We start from the raw sequence: 14,625 nt of genomic DNA, 5'->3' as shown, positions 1-14,625 counted from the left end.
GATGATTTTCTTCGATAGCTTGAATTGCCTTGTCTTTGGATATAGCATTCTTTGACTGATATATGGATTGAGTCTGGAGGAAACCCATACGAGGCGTACTGTTTCGTTATGAAAACGCAGAATTTTTTGTTGGAGTGCCACAAGGCCCAAAAAGGTTGTATTATCCAATTATTCAGGTGCTTAGTAGCGTAGACCAGAGGGTTTGAGGCATGTAAAGCCAGCCCTCTTCTCACTTTGCTTCCATCGCTCCATCTTCCTTTTTCTCCTCACAAAGGCCACCCAGCTTTGCAGACCATCCGACGCCAGACTTCCATCATGAGTACCCGGACAACTCGAACTCGTAAGGTCGTGGAATCAGAGGCCGGCCTAGTGGACAGTAGAGGCGGAAACTATTCCTGCAACGTAGAAGAGCCATGAAAGGCCATATTCTGGGCATTCAGGTGGCTTCATTTCTGGAACTTTCAACTTATGTTTTCTAGATCGTTGAAATTTGTGGTCTTTTATATATTTAATTTCTTGCTAGACTCCTTCCTGACAGTCACACCTTTTTGGCAGTAGCTCCTAAGTCATTAGCAGGGTGCTCCTCTTTTCTAATAATTAAGACTATTCTATAAGGAGTGAAAATGTAAGTAAATTTGTTCTAAAACTAGGTATATGGGCACGTGTCATAAACCATTACCCTCTGCTGAAGGGCAAATGGAGATAATGCAAAAAGATCTAAAAGTCGACGGAAATCCATACACTTAAGCCCATTGGGCATCATTACGTGCTGTAAAGCTGCCTGCACTCTGTAGAAGGCTACAAATAATCGGTGACAAACTCCCTGATAAATTTCTGGGAAACAGAGGCGGGATCAATTTGCTGCCAGTTCTCTTCAGCTTGCTGGGGGGTTAGCTTAGTCGCAGCCGCTCGGCAGATTCTATCATCGATAATCTGCCTTGTGGGCCGGACGGTGATGGTTTCTCCCAGCAAAATCTGTTTCGCCATGGCGTCAAATTCACGATAAAGACATATCACATCAGGATGAACATTAACAACGTAGTTAATAACAGCATCGAGCTTCGAGAGAGGGTATTTACTGTGATTTTTGCTGTACAGAATGGGTGAGTCCGGTATGCGTCAACACAGGTGATATAAGCAACTCACATGACCCCAGCTAGGGTAACTATTCCCACAGGCAGGCAAGAAGAGCCCCAAGACCCAATACGCCTGCCATTCGCCAACATCGACTACCCTGTCTTTTTTGCTCATGGAATTGTCTCCGAAGTGCCTGCTTCATCTGGTCATCCATCAAGTCCCACTTGTCTGGATATGAGCGCTTCAGCAGGTAATCAGCAGAGAGGGTTGAAGCACGATGCTGGTCATGGTTCTCCAGTCTTCTGGAATGTATTCCACTCCGCCTTTTCTGCGTGAGGGACTCGAAGGAAAGCTATAATATGGCATGTGAGATGCGGAGCCGTAATTTCTGGTCTGAACTTCGGGTTAACAGTGTATTAGCATAGCGAAAGACGTGACAAAACCTCTCCTCAGCTGAGGAATCTGTCAAAATAGAAAGGTTGAGGGCATCCTCAGGCCAAAAACCGTTCTCCTGCCATATGCAGGAGCCCTGGTAGTCAGCCAAGCCATCTCTGATAAGCCCTTCACCGACTTCTAGGGCCCGTTGAAGATCTGGATCAGAAAGCCCGCAAAGAGCATTCCTTGCTAGAGATGAACTAGTCATTACACCCGATTCCTCAAGTCTGGCAGACCCTGGCTGCTTGCCCACCTGGCTACGCTTTGTCAAAGAGTTTTTCATATCGGTATGTGTCACCTTGGTGATCTTAGATTGCTTTGATCCCAACCTACAACGATTATTCTTCTTTGGGGTCTGTGTAGCAGGCGAAGGAGAATCAGATGGTGGTGTAGAAAGGCCCATAACTAGTTCACTATTGCTCACTGGTTGTAGATTTTCATTTGAAGAAACTTCCAGTGGAGCTGGGGGAAAGTCAGTATCTCCATCTGGAGGTGCTTGTTCTCCAGAGGGGCTCCCTGGTCCCGCAACAATAGGATTGGCGTGGGATACAAATAGGGTACTTTCGGCTTCTGGTACAGACATATTTGTATCGATCAAAATAGAAGGACTGTGATTTGACTGTAGAGCATTTCCGGCTTCCGGTATGCTCAATAAAGCAGGATTTATCGTGTCAACAGGCGGTTCATTCAACGAGGCGACGAACCAGGGAAAATAGTCATTGAGGCTTGTGGCCAAAGGCAGTTGCATTGGCAACTCTTGATCAAAGCGGACGTTTGTTCGAGAACCCGAACCATCGTGGCTCTGAAATACAAACGAGGGAGGATTTGGTTCGCTGGCTTTTACTCTGTCCAAAAGTTCTGCAGCCCCTGCTGTTCCGAGTTGTTCAAGAAGCCGTAGTGTATCGCGTACGCGTGAGATGACCTGTTCGTCAGTCATGTCTACCATGTCAGAGGTTGATGACTCACTTCTGGATGTGTTGCTACCATGTCGGATTTCTCCGCATTATCTCTATCCTATACAATGCACATAAGTGGTGTGACCTGCAATGAAAAATTGTTCAACTCACCTGAAATGTAATCAACAGAATGCCCATGCTGTATGGAATCACAAAAGACCCTTTGCAAGAAACAAAAAGAACTACAAAAAGCAAAAGCCCACAAAGTACTATGTTTGAACAGATGTGAAGAGCGGGGGATCACAAGATGGCAGAGCACACGAGATCACAGAGCACAGAGTGAAAGAAGGGCGTTTACAATCCACCACAGCCAAAGAAACTTGTGGAATTCCAGCGAAGGATGCTGGCGTTGTGCGAGCTGTTTTTGGATTCGTCCTCTTGGCGAAGGGCCTCCTTGGATATTTCCAACGAGCATCACTTTTTGGCCCCGTGACCGAAACCTGGCCACCCTACTCCCATACCCCAAAGGCACATGGGTCACCTAGGACACTCTATGAGCCCGGCCTGGATCTATTTTGAGACAGATTCAGATAGTATTACTTATCCTGTGCCATTAACCTCTATTTACCACTAAAAGAAAGGGGAGCTGAGTCTCCGAATTAGGCTATGCTGCTCTTTTCTTGCTACCAGTATTGCGGAAAGATGCTATGCTGACAGGAAAAAGGAACGACTGCTAAAAGGGGTGACTAGCAAAGAATGTAAGTATGTAAAAAGACCAAAAATGTAGAAGTGAAGAAATTCAGAAATTCAGAAGTCCAATGTTCCAGACGCGAAGCCGCCTGGGTACCCAAATAGCCGCTGTGGACACACCAATTGCAGTGACAACCAGCTTTAGCAGGCCATCACGGCTAGGTTGACCTTGCACCCGCATATGGCAGACGGCTGATGGGGAGAAGTTGGTATAGATGGAACCACGGTTTCAAGGAACATGGTCGTGGTTATATTCTGCTCCTAGGCCTGAGAGGGGAAATACTTTTGGGCTTGCAGTCGTCTTGCGCACTCCATTTAAGCCGTATAAATACCATGCGCTTTGCTTGCAGGAGAGCAAAGCATTCTCGCGGATACCCTTCAGTTTGGACGTATATCTCCGTATACCTGCATTCTCCTGATCTTCCGTTCTCTCTTGATAGTCAATATGGAATGGCCGCAGCTGACACTTGAAGACAATCAGCCGCATCCGCTCCAGGGGCCGGTTGAACTCACTTCCTCGCCAGATTCTACAGCAAACTGGATGTCACACCAGAGTCGAAAACGATTACCGCCACACCAGGGCATTGTTCAGAGAAGACGTCGGCGGAGACAATGTCTCTTCCACAAAATTGTTGAATACACTGATGGGAACGAGGCACAGGTTTATATTCTAATTGACATTCACGGCCAATACTTTATCTTGAACACTGATTCAGGTGGTACATGGCCACCCTCAGAAGAACAGATTGTATGAGCTCCAATTTTAGTCTGGAAGCTCCACTCACAACTGACAATGAGCAGGAGAAGCACTATCCTCATACAGTTCGCAAGACATATAAAGATTATCAAATTTGTGCGCGCCGTGCCTTTCCGCGGTTATAATGACACTTACTATATTTATCTGGTGATGGAAAATGGCTATTTGAATTGCCAAGTTTGTACTGATTGTCTTCATAAAATAAGAAGTTAGACCTCTTTGCAGTGACAATCATCGAGGGTGGTTTTCAAAAGTGTACTTCTGTCGAACGTCATGTGGATGTTTCTGCTTTGGCACGCTCGGGCCACGATTTGCGATCCGAACTTTTCGGAACCTTGAAAACTTTTCCAATATTTTAGGCTCCGCACAAAATTTCCATAGGTGGTACATGCCTCCAATGGTTTTAAGGCTCCAGCTCATAGATCATGTGAGGTAGAGAACAGGATATATGCAGAATGATGCCACGTGAAGTTGGTTTCAGGTACCTTTGAACTTGAATTTTTTTTTGGCTTTTTGGATTTTTGACTTTCTTTTCTTCCTACATTTTTATCATACAAGTGAAAGGAATAATCTACTCGTTTTTGATTTTACATTGTCAGTGCCATACTATATCTGAAGACGGTCTCTCTCCGTCCATGTTTCTTTTTAGTTGATGTTTGTCGAGGCCATGGTTTTTTTCCGTGGTAGAATGAAGTCCGAAATTGAGTCATCAGGAAGCTGATGCTCCTGGCGTCTCGAGTCGATTTCCTATGTTTAAAACACACCTCCCATCCCAATCCCATCTAGTTTTCTTCCGTCTCCCTCACTCCTCTCCCCCCCCCTCCCCCTCCCCCAATTTCCTCTCCCCTTACTGCTTTCATTACCATTGACCGGCTTGAGGCCATGGATACCGTCACTATATATTCTATCGTCGCAGGCGGTATTCTTGTAACTCTCACTCTAATCCGCGTAATATGTTCCCTTAAGAGCCGGCTCAACACCATTTCTATGCTGATTTCGAAGCATCTCGCCTATCCATATCTTATTAAACGTCACCGGCTTTTTGGCCCGTGGACACGTGCCAATGTTCTTCTATATATCGTGTATGGAGTCGTCACCATTTTCTTCATCGCGTTTCGGGTTCCATCAGCAAGCGAGGCGGCCCGACGAGCTGGAGCACTATCGCTTGTCAATATGGGGGTTACCTTTATCGCCACCCATTTGAGCTTCCTCGCAGATGGCCTTGGTATTTCTTTAAAGATTTGCCGGCGGATTCATCGCGCTGCAGGGTGGACCGCGGGCGTACTCTTAACTCTCCACATCATCCTCCATACCCCGGTTCAACGGGCCGAACTCTCTTTTCGCAATCACAGCAATCTCTTTGGCTTTATTGTACGGAGGTGTTACCCACTATTGGGAATCGTTGGCTGATAGTTCACAGGGTGCAGCGTCGTTGATACTCCTTTCATTGTTTTCCCTCCCGTTCTTTCGCCGACTTGCGTATGAGATATTTCTCCGGGCCCATCAGAGCCTCGCAGCGGTCTCTGTCTATGCTACTTGGCGCCATCTGCCATCTGATTCTATTTTCCCAAGGATCTATATCTATGTACCGCTGGGTCTTCTGTCGCTGACAACTCTTCTACAGTTCTTGATTTTCCTATATCGTAATCGGATTTTTTCATCGCAGCTCTCTCCCCGAGCGTTGGTTACGTGCGAGAAAGATGACCCCTCTGATAAAGATGCCCAAGTTGAAGGGAAGCCCATTAAAATTCACGTGACGCTCCCACGGCCGCTCCAAGTGATGGAGCGCGATCAGAAGTAAGAAAGCCCATCTCCGTCCCCTGGAGGGAAGAGAGATGGATGGCAGGGGAGAAAGGATCCATTTTGAGCCCCCGGCACCAAAAAGGGTGTCGAAAAAAGAAGGTGGCCCTCCTGCTCAGGAAGTGCGGGTGAAGGTGAGAGAAAACGCCGGCGGAGGTCCGCGTTCGGAAGATTGGCTGTGATTCGACGCGTGGATGTTGGTGAGGAGGTGCGTGGCGGCATGGGTTGGCAAGTAAACGGCCGAAAATGGCGTCAAAACTGGCTTCTTTCAGCCGTTCACTCGCCATGACATCGTTTCTTAGAGTAAATTACTAATAATATTATAGAATTAATATAGAAACTTTTAAATATAATTAAATAAAATACATTGTAGCACACGAGCTGCAGTGTGCTAAATTATTGCGGAGCTAGTCCCAATTAGAAAGGCAGCTGTAAATAACACTCATAAACATCACCTCCAACCTCACATCTATGATATGAAGCTCTACATGTTGCAGAAAGATGGCATTGTTAGCTCATGTTGCAAAATTTGTGGCTGTTGCAGCTATGATTGCAGCTGCAGATCTGATTCAGAGTTTTGTATCTGTTCAAATTTTTGATGAAGCTGCTCCACTTCTTCATTGCAGATAAGAAGATCAGACACGGCTGCACACTCAGAGAAATTATTTATATCATCAAAGTTAATCTCTTTATTCAGCTGAGCATTTTCAATATATTCAATTATTAACTGATTTGTAACATTTCTATTGACTGATAATGCCTCTAAAGCCTCCTGATTAATATTGCTGTTAGCATAACCAGGATGGTTAACTTAAAGAAAAGCTAGCCATTGTTTAACAACAGCCTTTCAGACAGTGAAATTATGACAGAATTGATGAAAGAAATGAGAATTAGCAGATATATTTGAAAGCTGCAAAACAATGATATCAAAATCTTTAAACAGCAATGAAAGACTATTGTAAACACAGTCAGTATCTTGAAAAAAGTTGACAATATGACTTTTATACTTGTATTGCTGGCTGTGAATCTGATGAATTTCCACAAACACATGAACTTGAGCAATAAGCATTTCCTCAACTTGATTTATAAAAGGAAGATTGAGAATTTAATCAGAGTTCAGATTGTTATCTGCAGAAAAGAAAAACAATTCATTTATTTATTGATTTTTATCAACTATAATACAATGAATGCAGATGTTGTTTTTCAATTTCATATTAAATTATTAATATTGACAGTGACTGCAGGTTTTCATAACCTTATCTTTTAAAGCTTTATAAAAGTTTTGAATATATTGTCAGTCAGTTGATGTCAACACTGAGTTTTTAAAAAGAGTAGAGCTGTTAAACACTAAAGAGAGGTCTGAGTATGTGTAATGTGACGGCGCCGAGGCGGTTGCTACTCGGCAGCGGCACAGAGGAGGATGGTATATAATGGGAAGCCTTATGGGTGGGCTTGATTATCTCGCTTGAACCGCGAACTCGTAGAATACTATACAAATACTGAACTACCAGAGGTACTCGGCACACTAAGAATATTGTATGAGGACAGTGGTAACTCTGGTATCTTATTGTCAAAAGATAAAAGACGAATCGCTGGCTCCTGGAATAGAGAGCCAGCATCTAGCTATTCTATATAGACAACGGGCAGCCATCCTCCCCTCACTCTATAAGCGAGGGTAGCCGAAGCAACTCCGCAGTGGCGCTGCATTGATCTGCCAGAAGGAATCCACTGACCCCGTATAGAAACAGGATTCTCATATCTCATCAATCGGATCCTCTTCTATTGCATCCGAATGATGTCATAGGGTGGTTGGAAACCGGTTCGGACACCTGCGTGATGTCATGGGATAGATGGGATTATCCGAGGGGAAACGATGGGCCGTGTGGAGCCGTCACGGGGCCTTGGCACAACCAAGGGTGTGACATTAATATTAATTGATGAATCATTTATTAGACTCTCTGAATAATTGAAAGGTGTATGTCATTGAAAACTGAGTGGAATGAATGAGGAATTGAAAGAATTAATTGAGTGATACAATTGAATCTGTAATGATATTTGAAAGATGAAATCATCACTGAGCAGTAGAGATGAGATTGTAATGAATGAAAAGCATTCAGCTGTTTCATTGACATTCTGTAACTATTTTTGAACTCTGTATAAGAATGATAATGTGAGTATAACAGATGAAACCTCATCATAATGCTGAGCTACTCAATGACTTTGCTGAATTATACTCTGTTTTTTATAAACTGTTGCAAGTGAAGAAGGGTCTGATGTATGTACTTTATAATAATAAAAGTCCGATGGTTTCAGTGGTTAAAAAAAAGCTTATTGACAGCTCAGAGAAGATTTGATTGATTGTAAATATTAAGATAAAACTACTGAATATTGTTGTAGAAATGATGAGAAATGAAACTCTAATTTTCTACTTGCAGAATCACTTTTTTATAAAGAAGAAGATTCAATAAAGCCACTGTCATTTGAAATTTCAAATAATTTTAAAGTCAGAAATATTGAAATTACTAATGTTTGTAGCTGTTTTATAAATATTTTAGAGACAGTGTGAAAAGATTCTGAAAGAAGCTGAGCAGCACTGCTTGAGTGTTTTAAAGTTTTAAAACCAGCAATACAATCACAATAAGAGTTGCAGATTGTAATTATAATGATTGAAGAATGTTTAAATATAAATTTTTTTAAAAAGAAAGAATTGCAGTAAATGAAGTAGATCTTGCTCTTCATTACAAATTGTAAACAGCAGATGTATTGAATAAGATAAAAGTGTAAACAATTGAAAAGCTGAAAAAGATTTTAAACAGATCAGATATTGATGCACTGAGAAGAGTTGAAATACAAAATTGTAAAAAAGAGCTTTTTTAATATGATATAGAAATTTCAATGTCATAGTAAAGTTATTAATATAATATATTGAAAAAACTGTATGAATTCAGAGCAGCATTCATAAAACAAAGACATTTGCATTCAATCATTTAACTGTATAAACTGAGGAAAGTTGTATATAGATTTCAATGTAAGATGAAAGAAACCTTTATGAATTGTCTGCAGACTCTTTTTTAAAAGCTGTAAATCATGATTAGATTTAGCAAGCAGCAATAAAAAAGCTCAGATTGGCTATTTATACAGATGCAGTAAAAAGAGCCTTGAAATAGAATAGAATGAATGAAGCTGTAATGGCTTGTTTATCTTGCTCAGCCCCTTTCTATACGGGCCGTTGCAGCAACGCGGGCGGTCACGTGTCATCACGTGAGCGTAACTTCTCATTGACCAATCAGAGCGCAGGGATTCAGCCAATCAGTCCGCGAGAATGCTTTCCTAATCCGGATGACCGAAAGAGGAAATTTTCTGGCACGAAAAGCCTATATATATTGCTTCACTCGCTACGCTCGCTCCGCAAATCAGATAATTTATTAGACGGAGTAAAATGAAATTTCAAAAAATTATATAAAATTTTTAAAGAATTAAATATTGATTTATAATTGATTGATAGCTTTTATTCTTATTTGTTTGATATTGAATTAATTATTGATGAAAAAGAATGATAGCTGTCTATTTATCTATAATATTCAGTCAATTACTGATAGAATTGAAAGTGCTAGTTAAATAGCTAGTTATTTATCTCTTTATCTTTCAATCAATATAACTGCTCAACATTCAATTAATTGTTATAAAAATAAATATCATTGTCTAGTTATTTATATATCTGATAATATTGATTTATTAGATGATTATCTGACTGTTTATTGATCTATTTATCTATTCATCTGCTTGAATGAATGATATCTCTCAATGACATATATTGATGATAGCTAGCAATGATAGCTTATAGAGAAGAGAGATATATATAGTAGATTGATGAATTTTGCTTATATATTTTCTATTTTTATAATTCTTTGTTATACAAATTTTTTTTCTAAAAGAGAAATCAGTGTTCAGATCTTGTATTTAATTATTATTGTAATTTTAAAGTGCTTGAGTTGGGAGGGAGATTCTGCTGAGTGGCAGGTGGCTTCTATAACCACACTGCAATAAGAGGGTTAGGCATTACGGGTATTGTTTAGCCAGGCACGTGCCACCCAATCTAAATCCTCTCACTTAGCTGGATAATAATAGACAACAACGTTATCCTTCTACAGCAAGCATTTGGGATTTGAAACACGATTGATGTGGGAGGTTTTCACAAGTATACACGTCGGCTGCAATGTCATTATACTTAGATGCGGCATCAGTTCTATATAGAGACTCCGGCAGCGGTGGCTCGTTCAAATCCCGGGTCTACAAGTCAAAACTCAGATCACCTGCAAGGCAAGTCTACGCTTTGATAACTGAGACTGCAAAATGGGATATCCTTCTCAAAGAGGTCGTTGAGAATGCCAACTTTCTTCCGGTTGAACCAAAGGTCAGTCCGTTGCAAATTACTTACGGTAAATGAATAACGTGCACAGTTGAAACTAATTTCTATCACTGGGTTCCATAGCTCACCCCACTGCTCTCGATTCTCCTAGTCCACGACTTCCTGTTAACGAAAAAAGGCATTGTGGCTCCTTCAAACCACCCTTTGCGTTTGGCAATCGAAAGACATAAATCTCGCATCAAAGCGGAGTTCGTCAAGTCCCGAGTGCATCGACAATGCGCCTCCATCGAGGAACTCGAAGCTCTCGTCAAGAGGCAGAAAAATGCTTCCGGACGGGAAGATTCAATATTTGGCCCTCCTAGATGGGCCAGGATAAATAATGTGATTACATCGCTTGATGAGCAGTTGAAGACAACATTTTCGGCTTACAAATTGGTCCACTCGTTATCGGAGTTAGTAGCCACTACTCCAGACTCTCTCTATCAAGACCCTCACATCCCAGACCTTGTAGCTGTGTCACAAGATGCACAGCTAGCGTCATCAGCAGCTTACAAGAAAGGTATGATAATACTGCAGGACAAGGCGTCGTGCTTTCCAGCGTATTTGCTCCTGGGCTCTGACGCGGCAAAATGGAAGGGGGATTTGCTGGATGCCTGTGCGGCTCCTGGTAACAAGACAACCCATCTTGCCTCACTACTATGTTCAAGTTCAAAAAGTCATTTTGGTGACAGGATACACTCAACTCAAGATAAATTCACCATATTTTCATGCGACGTCTCGCCAAACCGGTCACGAATTTTACAACGGATGGTGGCTATCGCTGGTGCGGAAACGATGGTTTCTGTCTTGCCTGGTCAGGATTTCCTTGCCCTCTCCCCGGATGACAAGCGTTTCCAAGATGTGACGGGTATACTTCTGGATCCCAGTTGTTCTGGGACGGGGATAGTTGGAAGGGACGACATGCCTTGCCTAGCTTTGCCAAGTTTGCAAGACCCTCATGACCGTGGTATGAAACGGAAACGTCATGCTCCCACTCCACTTCCAACACTTGGGAGACCTGCAGCCTCCGAACCTCAAAATACAACTGATATCGATCCTGGCCGCCTCACCAAGTTGTCTAACCTCCAAACCCGAATTGTTGAGCATGCGTTTAAGTTTCCCAACGCTACACGAGTCACGTATAGCACCTGCTCTATTCATGTGCAGGAGAATGAAGTCGTCATTGCACGCGTCCTGAAGTCACCGGTAGCGCAGCGGCGTGGATGGCGGATCGTTTCAAGAAATGAACAGGTTGAAGGACTACGAAAGTGGAAATACCGGGGCATAACGCATGGGGAGTCTGGAGATGGAGGAGGGGAGATCTGGGATTTGACTGAGACGGAAAGGGAAGGATGTTTGCGATGTTGGCCAAACGATAAGGAGTGTACAGGAGGGTTCTTTGTGGCTGGATTTGTTCGGGACGGTAGCTTCGAGGGAAATAGGAATGTTGTGGATACCACGATATGCCCGACCGGCGGTGGGAAAGAGACAGAAGGAAATGGTAATGATGCTCAATTTGATGAGGAATCGGATTGGGAGGGGTTTGGAGCGGAGTAAAGTCAATATTTGGTGTCGAGGTAATTTTCTTCTGTGAAACCTGACCCGTGTGTCGATTACCCTGGGAATAGGTTAACATTACTGCTGCGGACTGTAGTGACAAAGGTCTGAAAGCAGCAGTATTGCATATCATAATCATAAACATCTCCGACCTATAATTGAAAAAATATTTGTTTTTTAAACCAAAAATACCTACTCAAGATTCTGCAGCTTTTATAATCATACACTATACAATTTCTTTTGCGCAGTCTCTGATGTGAGGTGCCGGGAGGCGGTCGTTGTTCGCACTCTGTGTAATGAGTTAGTAAAATTATAGAATATTTTTTTGTCTCTTTATTAGAGTTTTTTAATTGAAAAAAAAAAAAAAAAAAATAAATAAATAAAAAATTAAAAAAAATAAAAAAATAACAAATATGAATGAATTTCATTTGACTGCTTTGTGGGAAACTCTCGTTTCAAATTGTGGTGCTGTTCTTGGGTTTGAAAACGGTCTTTGTTAAAATGGCTGAATGGAGCAAAACTTTTTATTCTATAATAATGAAAGCGATTATTGTGTTGAAAGAACAGTGTATGCAGGAGCAGGAAGATTTTCACGCCCTTTGAGGAAATCGAGTTCAAGAAGGAAAATGAAACCGAGTAGTGTGCCTCCGAGCTTTTGAACAAGAGCCCCAGCTGCGCTTGCGGATCCACCTGTGTGGATGTATACGAATTAACACCAGTATAACACACAAGAAACATAAAAATATAGCTAGAATGAAAAAGGATACACACCTGTTGCGATAATGTCATCCACCACGAGTACCTTTTGACCAGCTTTAATAGCGTCTGCTTGCATCTGAAAAGAGTCTTGACCATACTCCTTTTGATATGTCTCTGTTTCAACAGGCCCAGGTAGCTTCCCCTTCTTCCTCACTGGCACAAATGCAGCACCCAATCTCAGCGCAAGGGATGGTCCAAATAAGAACCCCCTGGCTTCCAAACCAACAACAACATCCGGTTTCTGAGCATCCCCATAAGTCTCAACAATGAGTAGTTCCAAACATCGTATTAACGCTTCGTGGAGAGAGGGTTCTGCAAAAATAGGAAGAATGTCTTCAAATAAAATTCCCTCAGAGGGGAAGTCAGGGAACTGACGGAGAGCACCGCGCAGTCTTATCTTAAGATTGGTGAGTTCGGCGGCGGCGGAGGAGTAGGTGGTGGGGTATCCGGAGACTTCAGCGGAGGTTGCATTGAGATGATTAGATGTTGAATGGATGGAAGTGGCACGACTCATGCTTGATGAGAGAACAAATAATAAAGAAAGAGAGGAGGTTCAAGGAACTAGTGGAAGTGAGAAGAATGATATTCAAGAAGTGGAATGAAAGAGCATGAAGGTGAACTTCGTTGTCAAAAATATACATGTATGTTGCTGGGCAGAATTGGATTTTAGCATTAGAACGCTAGACAGATCTATCGCTCGTTGTACAGATTACAGTACATGCATTTCTACGGCGACCTCAGATATGTACCACTCAATCTATTGTGTTGCTGTTGCTTAGCTGGGTAATAATATATAAGGTGATGAATTCGATAATTATTATAACTAATTATGTATATATATATGTATTAAAATAACATCTTTAAAAGCATAATGAATGTACTTATTATTATTATTATTCTTCAATTATAGATGTATGCAGTCAATGACTATGACATCTATCTGAAATACTTCAGGATTTTTCAAATCAAGAATAATCTAATATACAAAAGCAATTTGAAACATATAATATCAGGATTTCAGTTCAGAATCAAACAACCATTCAAACTGTTAAATTAAAGAAAATAAAATCAAAAGTATGTTAATGTATGTGTATGTGTATGTGTAGATTTAGCGTCCCAGAGAAGCACGGGCAGCGCCCGTGCTTCAGAAGCCTCCCGAAGAGCATGGGGATGTGGTATGCTGAAGAAATTTCTATATACACAGAGGGGGAGAAACAGGATTCAGATAGCAACTCTTGAAAAGACTCAGCTTTTATCAAGCTATGCATCCACTTCTGACCCGATGTATGATCATTCATGGTAAAGCTATAGTGTGATTCTCTGAGAAGGACCACCGCTGCTGTGTCTGGAAGGCTTTACAGAAAAAAGAGAGGGAATATCCTCTTAGTTTATCAAGAAGCAGTTTATGCTTCAAAGTAAGAAAAAGAAAGAATAGACACAGTGAAGAAGAAAAAAGAGCATAGATAAAGTAAATAAAAAAATGATAAGAGAGCAGTACTGTCTGTGATGCTGTACAGTTATATGATTTGACACAGATTCAGAGCAGCATATTGTCAGAAAAAAAAAAAAAAAAAATGCTGATTTAAACAAATGAAAAGAGAAAAGTAAAGGTATTAATGAAGATAAATGAAAAGGAAAGAGCAAGATATAGAAGAGATATGTTAAAAAAGAGAAAAAGAGAAAAAATATTGAAGCTGATAAAAATGAAAGCAGAAGAAGAGATCAGAGCAAAGTATATATATGCAAGAAAAAAAAAATTGACAATCAATTGAATCAATTGTACTGATTGTGTTGATTGAATAAACTGTATCAATCATACTGATTGAATTGATTGTACTGATTGAACTGATTGCACTGGCTAAATTGATTGTACTGATTGAATCAATTGTATTGATTGAATCAATTGCATTAAATGTATTAATTGTGCCATTTCTGTTACTCACATTAATCATCTGTAGCTGCATTATTCTCTGCAGTATCATGTGTAAAACTGCTTCTATTTCAGCAGTTCTATAAAGTCTGTGAGAGCCAGAGATTTTAGATAGACAACAGCTGTCACTCGATTATATGATTTTATTGCTGGTTTTATAAATCAATGAGGAAAATGTTTTTGTAAATGTTGACACAGCATCAAATGCTCTGAGCTTTTGTTATATTTACAGACATAGACGAGTCTCACATCCACA

General features: G+C 41.2%; 3 protein-coding genes across 3 annotated transcripts; 2 read left to right on the top strand and 1 right to left on the bottom strand.

Moving 5' to 3' along the window:
* Positions 1-4,797: 4,797 nt before the first annotated feature.
* On the top strand, positions 4,798-6,495 carry HCAG_02114 (predicted protein; the record flags this gene model as incomplete). The annotated part of the gene is made up of 4 exons (XM_001541893.1): positions 4,798-5,286; positions 5,540-5,712; positions 6,137-6,224; positions 6,484-6,495. The coding sequence occupies 4 exons, from the start codon at positions 4,798-4,800 to the stop codon at positions 6,493-6,495; spliced, it is 762 nt and encodes a 253-aa protein (XP_001541943.1).
* A 3,436-nt stretch (positions 6,496-9,931) lies between these two features.
* HCAG_02113 (conserved hypothetical protein) lies at positions 9,932-11,680 on the top strand (the record flags this gene model as incomplete). Its single annotated transcript, XM_001541892.1, has 2 exons — positions 9,932-10,129; positions 10,208-11,680. The coding sequence occupies 2 exons, from the start codon at positions 9,932-9,934 to the stop codon at positions 11,678-11,680; spliced, it is 1,671 nt and encodes a 556-aa protein (XP_001541942.1).
* A 547-nt stretch (positions 11,681-12,227) lies between these two features.
* Positions 12,228-12,953, bottom strand: HCAG_02112 (adenine phosphoribosyltransferase 1; the record flags this gene model as incomplete). The annotated part of the gene is made up of 2 exons (XM_001541891.1): positions 12,228-12,370; positions 12,452-12,953. The coding sequence occupies 2 exons, from the start codon at positions 12,951-12,953 to the stop codon at positions 12,228-12,230; spliced, it is 645 nt and encodes a 214-aa protein (XP_001541941.1).
* Between the last annotated feature and the right edge of the window lie 1,672 nt (positions 12,954-14,625).

This window comes from Histoplasma capsulatum, genomic scaffold, assembly GCF_000149585.1.
Source record: "Histoplasma capsulatum NAm1 scaffold_2 genomic scaffold, whole genome shotgun sequence".
NCBI classification, from domain to species: Eukaryota; Fungi; Ascomycota; class Eurotiomycetes; order Onygenales; family Ajellomycetaceae; genus Histoplasma; species Histoplasma mississippiense.
Note: the sequence above shows the minus strand (reverse complement) of the source record. Positions and strands in the feature narration are given on the sequence as shown.